Raw genomic sequence first — 13,047 nt, 5'->3', positions numbered from 1 at the left:
AAAACAATCCTTGTTAACTGGAAAAATAGGCAATCTCTGAACATTAATCTCTGGTTGAACCTCCTAATAAATCACATTTCAATGGAGAAAATCTCTGCTTCAAATAAAAATCAGTTGTTAAATTTTATACAAACATGGTCACCGTATGTTAACTACCTTAACTTAAACCTGGTAACCTGACTCTGCCTGTTAGCGTAAACCACCACATCACCCCAATATATGTTGCTGCTTATGTATGTTGGCATTGTGTAACTAATGATTGTCTTCAGTTAGGAACCCAGTCGCTGTCAGCAGGATCGAGCGGGCCGTATCGACGACAACTTACAGTCAACAACTCCCCAGGATCCTCTGTCTATATGCATGAATGGCTAACTTGGTGTTACTGCATGCTTGGCTAATCTTCCAGGTGCTGTCCCCTGTGGCTCGATGTGGTTGGCCTTGTTCCCCGGGCGGCGCTCGGTTTGGGCGGGCGCCGGGTCGCCTCGGGGACCGGGGGTCGTGGGGGGCTGGTGGCGTCCTGCGGGGTGGCTGCTTCTGTGGGGGGGCATGGTGGGCGGTTCGGCTCGGTCGGGTGCCTGGTTTGGGCGCCCGCCAGGTCGCCATCTGCGACTAAAAATGTCGCGGGTGGCGGCCCGGCGGTCGTCTGGGTCTGGCGCCCGGTCGGGCTGGGTCGCCTGTCGTGTTCTCTTCATGGGGGTGGCCGCTTTGTGGGGTGTCGTTGGCCTCCCGTGGTTCCCTTGGCGCTTGTGGTGGCCTGGCGGCCGTCTGGATCGGGCGCTGCCCCCCGGGTCTCTGCTGGGTCGCAATGCGTCTCGGCCGTCTCCCGGTGCCCGCGGCGGGTGCTGTGCGGGGGTGTTGCCCGGGGGCTCGGGGCGGCGCTGTTCCGGCATGGCCAGTTGCTCTTCGGCTAGGGGTTGCGGTTCCGGCCTGGTGGGTCTCTGGGTGCCCCGTGGTACACTCTCCTCTCCCCCTCCTCCTCCTTGCCTTTTTACCCCCTCGCCTCCCTCCTCCCGTCTTCCTCCGCCTCCTTGTCCCCTCTCCCTCGCCCCCTCCCTCCCCTCGTCTTCCCGCTCTGCTGCCTGTCCTCTCCTTTCTTGTCGTCTCCTCCTCCCCCTCCTTCTCCTGCCTTCCGCCTTCCGCCCTCCCCCTGGGGGGTGGGGCGGGGGATGGGTGTGGGATGGGAGGGCGGGTGTGGGATGGGGTGGGGGGTTTGGGGGGCTGAGGGGGAGGAGGGTAGGGGGAGGGGGACCGGGTGCGGTGCGCGGGGCGTTCTGGCCTGGCCTGCGCCGTCTGCCCGCTGGGGCGCCGGGGCTGGGGGGTGGGGTGGGGGGTTGGGGATTGGGGTGGGGGGTGTATGGGGGGGCACTGGGCGCGCGCGCACCTCCCTCCGCCTGGCTGGGTGGGGCCCCGTTGATCGCTCCTCTTAAATCACTTCACAAGCTTCGCACAATACAACTTGTAAATATACACATAGGGCACACAACACATCCCTTAGGGGGGGGTGGAGAGGTACTATTCCTACTCCACAATTCCCCTCCAATTTTAATGCACCACACTACCTGGGGGGTGGGTGGTTATGGGGTGGGACGTCATTAGACGGGATGGGCCCCAGTGCAGTGTTGTGCTGTGGCCCCCCCGTCTATGCCCCCACCCTGACACTTCTTCCCCCAATTTTAACGCACCACATACACATTCACATTTTGGGCTTGCGGTGAGGCTGAGTGGGGGTTTTGTTACCCTGTGCTCTGCCTCACCGACCCCCCAATCCTAAGACACCACACATACTTGTATATACACTTGGGTGGGTCACATTCACGGTGCAGGGCTAGTATTCACCAGTTGGGGAACTGGTGAACTCAGTAACAGGGTAACTCACAATAGTTTTACTGGCGTGATCTCCGGGGCTTCTCCCTGCCGGGCCCGAGGGCCTGGGTTGTTGCGCCTCCCCTGGTGCTCCTTCCTCTCCCTCCCTCCCTCCTCCCCTCCCTCCCTCAGGGTCACGTCTCTCTGGGCGGCCGGAGGTGGGCTGGGCTCGTCTGCCCTTTCGGTGCCGTTGCCCGGTCCCTTGGTGCTGTTTTCCGGTGAGCGGGTGGCCTCCCGGATTTGGGTGTGGGAGGGGTGGCGTGGGTGGTGTGGGTGGTGTGGTTGGATGGGGTGGGGTGGGGTGGCTGGGCGAGGGGTGGGGGGGTGGCTTGGTGGGGGGGCGGGGGTGGTGTTGGGGGTGGGTTGTGGGTGGGCGGCATGGTGGGGGAGGGGGGTGGCGTGGGTGGGTGGCGGGGGGTGGGACGGTGGGGGGGGGCGGGGGTTTGGGGTCTGGGGGGCGGGGGGGTCGGGTTGTGGGGGGGGGGTGGGGGGGAGGGCGGGTGGTCGTGGGGGAAGTGGGGCTGTGGGCCGGTGGGGCGCCGTGGGGGTCCGCTATGGCCCGTTCTGCTGCCCGGGCCTTGGGGTTCTGGCTGTGTCGGGGGGGGGTCGCTCCGGGCTCCTGGGCTGGGTCTCCGCTTGGTGGCTCCTGCGGGGGGGCTGGGTCGACCTCCTTGGGCTGGAGGGGACAGCTCCCTCCTTTTGGTGGAGGTTTTCATGCATGCCAGACCCACCACACCGGCACCTACCAAAACTCAATAGAGTGTGTTCCTCCGGTTGCTGAGTCAGTGGAGGTTGCTGGGTTAGTGTCTGTGGATCTCACTCTGCTCTATCTATCCTTCTTGTGGCCTCCTGACATCTTCATGATTGATCCAGTTGGGACTTTGTCGCATTAGGTGTTTGTGAAGGGTTTTAGATTTGTAAATGGTTTTAAGGTGTGAATTAAAGAGTACAAACAAATAAAATGCACCTTTTCTCTTAGAACACTGTCTATGCCTCACCTTTCTGTCTGTCCTGTGTTTGTTTTATGTTTCACTTGGGTGTGCACAGCCCTCAATGGCATAATGTAGAAAACAGCTTGAAATAAACATGATAGGTTAATTTGCCATGAGGGCCGGTGATGGTCACAGTCACAAAGAAGAAAAAAAAATTGCACATGAAGCTTAAGCAGTGGCACCATGAGTGGTTGGTGTCATTTTTGAGCGGACTTGCAGACAAAAAAAAAAAAAAAAAAAAAAGGAATTTCAAGAATGTCCGAAGGCTGCAAACGCGATTATACAAACACTATACGCCGATGGAAAGCTTAGATTCTCATGAATCCGCCGGTATAAACCACTTTCAGATGTGATTACCACAGCGGGTGAGAAAAACACATTTGTCCGACAAAAACGAATATTCATCCATCCGTTCTCTATACACGGCTTCAACGTACACAGCGCGACTCACATTTCCGGGTTCATTATTACACACAGATGAAAATATTCCACAAAAAACGGCCATAATCCAACCTTGGACATCCAGACGACACAAGCCAGTAAAATATTTTGTCCAAAAGATGTCTTGAAGTCGGTATATAATCCACGAATCGGTCGTTTTCAAGGAAATGCACCTCGCGATGCGCGTCCAATATTCCCTGTATTTCTCATCATATTTTTTATTTACAAATAGAATATTAGTGATTTTTTGTACTGAAAATGGCTGGAATTGACTGCAGCTTACAATTTTTAACAAACACAAAACACAAAAAAATGGATGTTCCCATAAGGGACCTTAAATGGGAGCATTGGTGTTTCCATCCATCCATCCATTATATCTATACACCGATTAATCCTCATTAAGGTCGCGGGGGGGCTGAAGTCTATCCCAGCTGACTTAAGGTACATGTCCACTTGATCTGCCAATTTCCCACATCATATTCATTGTCTATGTGAAATGCACCGCGTTGCATATTTCGTAACCAATGCGATGACCTCTGCCTTTTAAACGTGAGCACGGCGGACTCTTACCCTCGTGCGTCGTTGTGCGAGGAGGCTGGCAGTGTGTGTGTCATTCGGACAGTGCGTGGCGTTGGAGGTGGGGATGTCTCACACTTAATGGTGGCCTTGTCCTCACGGCCATCCTCTTCAACCGCCGCTATCTGAGGGACGAGAGCAGAACGGCGGGACATTACACGTGACCTCGGATACTTGCGAGTCGACAGTTTATCCACGGCGTCCTTACAGCAGCCGCTAAACCACGGAAATGAGAGCTAATGGTTAAATAAAATCATACTGAAAATACTGTGTGTACCTTTCTCCTGTGTTTCCTCAAATCACTGGGCTGTATGGATGAGAGAAAGAAAACACAACAGTCAATATCCACGTGTGAGAGCATTGATACGCTGCATGTTGGCTATAAATGAAAGAATTGGTTCATTCGTATAAATATCATGCACCATTAGATGCTTGTGAGTGTTTGCCGTATACCGGGGCATCTATTAAGAGACCAACGCTGAGGGATTGGTAAACAAGTCACTTGACGGCTCAATAAAATCAAGACCTTATTTCTTTGAAAGCCTCTGGGTGAAGAAGACATTTACACATTACATCTTTCTCGTGCTATAGCGCATTATGACGGCGTTACAGGAACATATTTAGAATGGCAGGCACATCTGGAGTGTTTCAGCCTCAGGTCGCCGTGGAGACCATTAGAGATGGAGAACATGCTATTGTGTATTCTCCCTTTGACACCCCGGCTACGTGATGACAGTTTAGAGAACAAAACAGCTTTTACTGCATGCTTATTTAATACAGATCTTCAGAAATGTATGAACTCTCCATATTTGAGGGTTAACATGCAGGGAGAGTGCAAACACAGCAGCTGATGGTCTTGATTTCTTCTGCCACCCTGTTCCTTTATATTTGCCATGACTGAAGCAACCAACTACATCATAATATTATATATTTAATAGTCCAGCGTTACAAAATGTCACAATTTATGGTGCTAAATTCAGTTGGCAGCGCAGATTTGTTCAATTTTTATCTTTAAAAACACATTTCATACTGCTACATGTGCTGATGAAGTCCTGATCAAAACTGATTTATATTTATTTTTTACATTGTCTGACAAGTAAACCATAAAGTAAGACAAAAGACTCTTCCTCCTTGATATTCAAGTGTCTGAAGTTACTTCTTTCGCACATTTGAAAATTTTAGTCCTAAATCTCGTAAATATTATTTATCATTGATTCATAGCCATATTAATGATACCTTTCTACAAAATTATTTTATTTTTTAAACATTAGCTTCTATTACGCATACATGCATATACAAACCAAATTTTGGGGGGAGTTATTTTTTGTTTTTGCTCATTTTTTATTTATATTTGCATCTTACAAGGTTAAGCATCTGTGTTACAGATCACTCAAAGTCATATTTATTGTTAATGAAAGGAGCTGTACAATGAATTAAAAGATGAAGCAAACCCCAAGATGTCAATTTTAATCAGCTGGTAACTCATATTCTGGAATAAAACAGCTTTTCTCAATCCAAACGCCCATTTAATAGATAGTAGATTGTATGACTTTACTGTGGAGCAACAGTTAAAAACGTAATTATTTGAACACCCACAGATGAAAATGAGTTTTGGAGCTTTGTTGGGGTTGTGACGGTCACTTACCAGTGTCATGACCCCCATGCGCTCCATGTCGCGGGCGGGGCTCCGAGGGTCCAGCTTGGGGGTGGAGTGTCCGCTGGGAGGGGAGGAGGAGGCCAGGGAGGAGGCGGTGGCTGAGGCAGTGATGGAGGCTCCGTGGTGGTGCATTCGAGCCAGGTTGAGGCCCTCCAGGCTGACGCTGGCCACCCGGTTCTCGATCTCCTCCGCCCGCAGCTCCGTGGACTCCTTCTCTTCCTGGATCAGCCTGAGAAGAGGAGGAGAAGTTAGTCAGAGCTGAAAGAACAACCAAACTGTGATCATCTCCGGCTTGACTAAACTGTCTGACCGCTACACCCACTAATATGTCTGTAAGACATGTTATCTTTGCAAAACTGCAATAATTACATGATTTTTTTAAAACCAGAAATGCTAAAACCACAGAGCATTGTTGGTTGTTGAACTTTCTGACAGTCCTTGAACTACTCATCTGTGATTTTCCATTCAGTCATGAAACTTCAAACAAACCTATGGCTAAAATTGACATATTTTATCGAAATCACTAAAAAAAAAAGAACTACTTTAATCAGATTCTTGAAAAAACAAAACAATTCTGTACTTCTCTATGGAACTGGTAAGCCACTACTGACACAGCTGTGACCATCAGTCACTTGACAAAAATTCAGAGACTTTTCAGTTGAACTGCAGGCAGTGTTTACACAGAGCACACTAAAGCAGTCACATATCTCTAATACGTAGAAGCAACATTTTCTCCCGGTATGGGCAACACCTGTGGGTACTTGAAAAATATCCTGCATGGTGATTCCAGGTTTCTGTAAAACAAATATTTTTTAAATTGATTTTTATGGAATTTTGACATAAAAATGTGACAGAAGAAGAAAATTGCTTTGTTGGACGAGATGACAGACTGCAGAATACACATTAGTTATGCATTTCTTAGAAGACTCAAATGGCAATCACGATAGCGGTGTCATTGCCCCAGAATTCAGCCTTGTCTTTGAAGGTGGATTTCTGGAGATTTACACAACTAACTCCCTTAAATACCTGCAGTATGGGGCAAACTAATTAAAGGCTGAATGTAAGATAAACAGGCTAAAAGTCAAACTATCCATTTTAACCGTAGCTTTGTAATTAGCTGAGAGCTCAACTCGTCAGATTCATGATCACTGCATGCCATCAGATTTGAATCAACTCTTCTTGAGAGAAATGTGCCACGGCGCCTGTTGACGCTGATGTAAATTAGCAGAGACCACAAGGCGCATTAACAGCCCTTGAAATAAAGAACTAAGTGAAGTTACGCCCGAGGATATGAATACTTATCAGCACGAGATAATTGCAGCATTAACAAGCAAGAGGCAGCTCACATTTCCCAAAACATCGAGTGTAGACAAGAATAGTGTTTGGCTCGCAGACAGAAAGAGCCACCGACAGACAACTGATACCTTCATGTGGACAGATTCCTGCATGAAAACGTGTTTAGAAGTAGTAGCACTTTCCTAGCTTATTTATGGAAATAGAAAAATATCGAGCAGGGGTGTCAAACATGTGGACCGCGGGCCAAAACCGGCCCTACGGAGGGTCCGATCAGGCCCATGGGACAACTTTGTAAAGTGTAAAAATGACACAGAAGACATTAGCTGCAGATTTGCACAACTACACATTTTAAATAATTCCTAGAACATGATAAGTTATTTTGATCATAAAGTAAAATACTAAATTGTTCATTATTCTTCTGTTATTTTGTGTCTCATTTTTGTAATAATTTGTCTTTTTTTGTTTTGTGTTTCTTTTTTGTTTCATTTGTGTTTTTGGTCTGATTTTTGTCATTTTGTCTTTCGTGTTATCCGCTGCTTTGTGTATCGTTTTTGTCGTTCTGTGTTTTTTTTGCCTCGCTTGTATTGTTTGTCTATTCTTTTGTAGTCACGTTACATTTTTGTCATTTTTGCCTCATTTGTCCATTTTTTTGTCGCTTTACAACTTTTTTGTCTAATTTTTTGTCTCTTTTTTGTTTTGTTTTACGCTGTCTGTCGCATTTCTTGTCATCTTGTTTCTCACTTTTGTCACTTTGTGTCTGGTTTTTGTAACGTTGTGTCTCATTTTTGTAATATTTTGTCTTGTTTTTGCTGTTTTTTTGTCTGAAATAATATCTACATGCCTGTGACTAAACGCTTTGTGTCTTTGTAGACACTGAGATCTGTAAAAGTGTAATGTGTAAATAAACTGATGTTGAAATCAAACTTATTTTTCTTAAGAGATTTCAGGTTGTTCATAATGTTTTGTAAAAAGATAATTCCATAAATATGAACATTTTTGCACTAAAACAAAGGAAAGATTTGGAGTTATGATTATTTTTTAGATTATTTTGCTGTGATTTTACTGGTCACTTGAGATCAAATTGGGCTGAATTTGGCCCCTGAACTAAAATGAGTTTGACATTCCTAGTCTAAAAGGTAGATTATCACATAACTGGGTCTTCTTGTAGTATCTCTGCAATATTATTTTCCTGCGTCTGTAGTCAGCACATGAATACAAGCCAATCAAAATCAATGAGGTGTTGTATTTAATACTAAAATTGTAGATTTTCAGTTAAGATATCAAGCAAGGAGCCAAGAAAGGAGCAAATAAGTTACACAAATGTTCAGAAAAAGCCAAAGTTAAAGAATATCTCCCCATGGAAAAAGGTAATCTGCATCTTTCCAGGACATAATCTTAAAACCGTATCAGGTGGTAAGTAGGGCTCAAGTAAAACGGATTAGGAATGCAGCAGAAGAAGTCAATCAATAAGTCTGGCCGGTTGGATTAAATTTACACCGCGCTGTGCGTCACGTACCGAATCTCCTTGTTGATGGCGTCCAGCTGCTCTTGCAGCATCATGGCCAGAGTTTGTGCATCGGAGTGGCCGCTGGGGGAGAGCAGGTCCATGGAGCTGAACAGAGTTTCCCTGTCGTCGTCATCGATGTCCGACATCTCGGTGTCGCTCTCGAAGTGGTGGCCCCCCAGGACCCCCAGCTGTTGGGAGCGCCATTCATGCTCGCCCAGTGATTTTGCCTGCAGACACACAGATAAATACAAAACAATAAATATTAGTTCCAAACATATTCAATCATGAAGCATGCTCAGAAACATGAAAACATTTTCTGGGTCAATATATAATTCTGGGACTTTTTGTATCATAGTTGACATTTTTGCCGTTTTCAGGCCTAAAATCCACATATCCGCCTATAACCAAACACCACATGGGATTTTTACAGAAACATTCCTCTAAATATTAGCTAACTGTATTCCTTTTACTGGTTTCATTAATATTACACACTAATCTAGGCAACAGATCAAAATGATGGAAAATATTTTGGGGTTTTTTCTGCCTATGTCTGTGGATTATTCTGGCATCTTCTGAAACCTTTCCTTTAATTCAGACAGGGAAAAGGAAAGGGACACCCTCTCTCCTTAGAACCACATATTTTTTGTGCTTGTTTGAATTGCCATATGCTATATTTAGGATCCAAAACTTTAAACCTCCTCGACAGGAACCGCCTGGACTCTTCCCTGTTGGCCCATAAAAAAACGGCTGCTACTTTAGAGAAAGATGAGAGGAGTTGATCTCATTATTGAAGCCCAAACTGTCCTATAATATGCTCACAACCTAAGCCGGACCTGATGTACTGTGGCTGTGAATGTGTTCTTTATCCAGTCAACAAACTTTGCTAAAATTAGCCATTTGCTTGCACCTGCTTTTACAAAAACAGAACCTGAACCTGCATTAGACTTGCCTTTAAGTCTCCTGATGTATACTTTTAATACTGAACTGAGTTAAAAATGCAATAAAACATGAAAGTTTTAACAATTTTCAATGGATGCAAGATACAAAATGCTTTTCTGGTAGTAGCAGTTTTGCAGAGTAATAGTAATTAGAGTGCCTTTTGGAAGTTTTATGCTGACTTTGCCAACTTGCAACTCAAAGAGCTTCTTCAAAAAACTGAAAACAGGAAGTAATTGACCACTAGAGCTGCTCCTGCTCTTAAAAATAGAAGTTTTACAAATAGAGACACTAAAAGAAGCAGATCGAAGAGTGGGCTCTGCCTCACCTTGGGTTCACGCAGGCCCATTCGACCTCTCCTCGGCCGGCGGATGACCTTGGCTGAGCGGTAGTGGTCTGACTGGGTTTCAGCCAGAGATCCCAAAGAGAATCGAAGCTCGGCCGACGTGTCCAGATGAGACCTGAAAAGCAAACTTTCATGAGCAAAATCGCGCCTAAAGTGTCCTGCTCTGTGTGGCTTCTTATTGGCAAACTCAGGGTCTTTTATTTTGAAAATCAAGCAGCATCTGTAAGTGCTAAACGCACCTGTCTAAGATAAATCCAAAACAGGACAAGCGGTGCAGCAGGATTTTAAAGATGTAGCAACAAAAATCTTTCGATAATGTTGAATTTTGCCAACAGTAAACCAATCAAATCTCATGTTTGGATACCTAATAGTCACAGTGAAGTGGTGTAAAGTGTACTTTTGGAGGGATCAGAGCTCGTATTGCATGCCTCTATGGCTGCAAATCATTTGTCTATGGAGGAGATTAAGTCTGCTACTGTCAACACATCGCCACTGTAATATTAGAACTTCACACTGCATGAAACGGAAGCCAGAAATATCCGAGAATAGATACCAGGGGATCAGTAATACCAGTGTTTCTAACAATAGTGTAACAGAACAAGCAGTTTCATCAGCGAGAGATAAAATAACACTCCTGGACAGAGTGTATCTGTATTCCCTCCTTTCCTTCCTGTAACATACACATTAAATGGACTGTATCTGGCCTTTTATTACGTCTAGTGGAGCTAATGTCTTATAAAGCAAAATAATCGAGCACGTGTCCGTAGCACTTTAAGTACACAGATAACAAAGCGACTTTATGTTACAAATATCCATGATTTTTTCCTTGACTCTACTGCTCGACTCTGAAATAGCTCAAGTCTAGTGTCCAAATGATGACTAATGTTTGGACACAGAGCCATCTTGATTTCATGCAGTTGCCTAATTGTCCGTGTGCTCCCAAACGCCAGTGAACTGAACTGAATCTTCTTTGTCTTCTGCCCATTTCTGAGAAGCACTAGACTGGCAAGCTTCATCACCAGCAGGGACGCAGATTCCATCTCTTTACTCTCCTAATAAATCCAGTAAAATCTGTCATAAAACTTTATTTTCTTGGCACATGGCCCGTTTGTGAATTTTAGCCGCTAAATCATGCGGGACGCATTGCAGATTGTCTTGTGGTAGTAAACTGGTACAGGTGCTAATCTGCCTGAAACCACTGACTGTTTGCTAAGCTCGTCCCCTGAACAAAGACAGGCCAATCATACCTTAGCAACCGTAACCAGGAAAGTTTTGGTTTACTCCACATTTTGAAGCAGGGAGTGTGGAACTGTGGTGAAATTAGGAATGTAAAGAGTTTGAAGGCTTTTTTTAGTTGCCTTTCCCAAGCATAAGTGTGTAAGAACTGATTAAATTGTGTTATCAAGTTAGGATAGCATTGCTTTAATAGGGTGTCCACTTTGTTAGAGTTGAATTGCATTTTTAAATCCCTCTTCTTAGCAAAGTTCCTAACTGCTGTCCAAACCCCCTTTCACACAGAGACTCCTTCCTGTTAATCTACTAGCAGCTTCATGCTTGAATGAGCAACCTGCTCGCTTATTTTGCAAAAATTGCGATGGCAATCTTGCTAGGTGTGACCCAGTAACATTTCTGGCCTCGCATGACTTTCAACACCACGCAAAGCTGACATACTTCAAGTTGTGTGAGGCGATCTGAGGAAGGCTTTCTTTGCTTTTCAGCATCAATATTCATCCAAAAACATCAAAGAAAAAGACAGTTTCAGTGCTAAGATCACAAAAAACGTTTTGACGGAAAACTTTACATCCATCAGAGTGCAAATTCAAACCTCCATAAAAATGGAAATTTACTGTGATGAGACTAACAGCACAGATTAATGGGATTCAACAATAAACAATGTACAGGAGGTCCTTGGTTTGTGATGTCCTCGACTTACATTGTTTTGCTGGTAAGTGGGAACTGATTATGGGCCGGTCCTGAATTTAACATACGGCGTTTCATCGTTACGTCGGAACTGATTCAGTGGAACAAGTTGGCGAGCCAAGCTGACGAATTCGTCATCATGCGACAAGCGGAGTGGATGAATACTGCATGTATAGTCGTCACTATAAGACGGTTTTGTTTACATTTGTCACCACATTGGATTATGCTACATTTGCTAACTTCATTATGGTGATGCACGTAACAGCTTGGTTTACATTTTCACCGGTATTCTCCTAACGAGTTGTGTTGCAGTGTGAGCTCAGGACTGTTTTCATTACTGCAGTTGAACTCCTTTGCTTGGGGAAGCAACTCCTCCCAATCCAGAGGGAGCAAGTGTTAGTGGGATTCTCTTAACATGGCAGTTGTGTTTTCCCAAGTCTGCATAATTTATCCATTACATCTGCCCTTGACCTCATGATGTTTTCCATCAAAGTCAAAGAAAATTGGCTACAAAAAGACACAGGCCTTCAACTATTTGATTGTAACCCTAACTCTAAATGGTAGTGGAACGTCATGCATGGATTAATTGAAAAATACCAGTGGCTTCAAAAACCCACATATTTGAGGTCAAATCCTAATAAACTCAGACACAAAGGCACAACCAACCTACCGTGACAGGGTGGGCTCTGTGAGGGATCCTGCCCTCAGTCTGAACTGGTCGAGCTCTGATCTCAGTTTCTCAATCTCGTCTGCCAGCTGCGACTGGATGAAGCAAATCGACAGCATCATTAGTCTGTTATATTGCACATCCAAAGAATGATGATCCCAGTATTTCCTACCCTTTGCTACAATGGTGCATGTTAGCTCTGTGGAGTGACATGGCTGAAAGCCACTGCGACTTATTAAATCCATCTTGCTGAATACTATCTGACACAGGGGTAATTTCCACTGTTTTCCATACTGCTTATGAAATTCATCTCGTTATCCTCACCCCTTGCGGGAGTTTATGAATAATCAAGAGTTGAACTCTCTAAAAATAAATCTAATGCCAAACAATCAATCTCGTTATTTCTCTATCAAAAACTTCGTCACTGAGGCATGCAAAATGCAGGTGACTTTACAAAAAAAAAGAGGTAATCATTTCTCCAAGTTGGCAACCTACTTTTTCTTGGATCGACTCCTCGTACTGTTTTCTGTAACCCTCGGAGTCTTGAATTAACAAATTCTGCAAAAAGAAGAAGACTCAGTGTCCTGTCCACATCCTCTAGACTAGTTATTTATAGGTTTCCACATTCAACCTTTTCTTCTAGTGCTGCCATTCTCTCTTTTAGGTGGAGCTGCAGACGTTCGTTGGACTCTGTCAGGAGTCTGTCCACTGTGTCTGAGAGTCGCTTGTTGTGCTCTTCGTTCATCTTTTCTCTCTGTCGAGCCTGAAAGGAAAAAAAAAACATTATGATCTACCAACTTAAAACTAAGGCACCAACCCCCTTTAAGTTATCTTCCAGTATTCATA

General features: G+C 45.0%; 1 protein-coding gene across 7 annotated transcripts in view; it reads right to left on the bottom strand.

The window, feature by feature from the left end:
- The window catches only part of ppfia2 (PTPRF interacting protein alpha 2), a 233,186-nt gene that overhangs the window by 36,895 nt on the left and 183,244 nt on the right, over nt 1-13,047 (bottom strand). For all 7 annotated transcript variants that reach the window (XR_007943621.1, XM_051951530.1, XM_051951543.1 and 4 more), the window contains 8 exons: nt 12,833-12,964; nt 12,697-12,759; nt 12,205-12,296; nt 9,597-9,729; nt 8,342-8,559; nt 5,518-5,758; nt 4,150-4,179; nt 3,867-3,997 (listed from right to left, as the gene is read on the bottom strand). Coding sequence is in view for 6 of the 7 variants with exons in the window: in XM_051951530.1 (XP_051807490.1) it covers nt 3,867-3,997; nt 4,150-4,179; nt 5,518-5,758; nt 8,342-8,559; nt 9,597-9,729; nt 12,205-12,296; nt 12,697-12,759; nt 12,833-12,964 (1,040 nt within the window). In the remaining variant the exon portion in view is untranslated. The remainder of the gene's footprint in view (nt 1-3,866; nt 3,998-4,149; nt 4,180-5,517; nt 5,759-8,341; nt 8,560-9,596; nt 9,730-12,204; nt 12,297-12,696; nt 12,760-12,832; nt 12,965-13,047) is intronic.

This window comes from Acanthochromis polyacanthus, chromosome 1 (assembly GCF_021347895.1).
Source record: "Acanthochromis polyacanthus isolate Apoly-LR-REF ecotype Palm Island chromosome 1, KAUST_Apoly_ChrSc, whole genome shotgun sequence".
Lineage (NCBI taxonomy): Eukaryota > Metazoa > Chordata > Actinopteri > Pomacentridae > Acanthochromis > Acanthochromis polyacanthus.
Note: the sequence above shows the minus strand (reverse complement) of the source record. Positions and strands in the feature narration are given on the sequence as shown.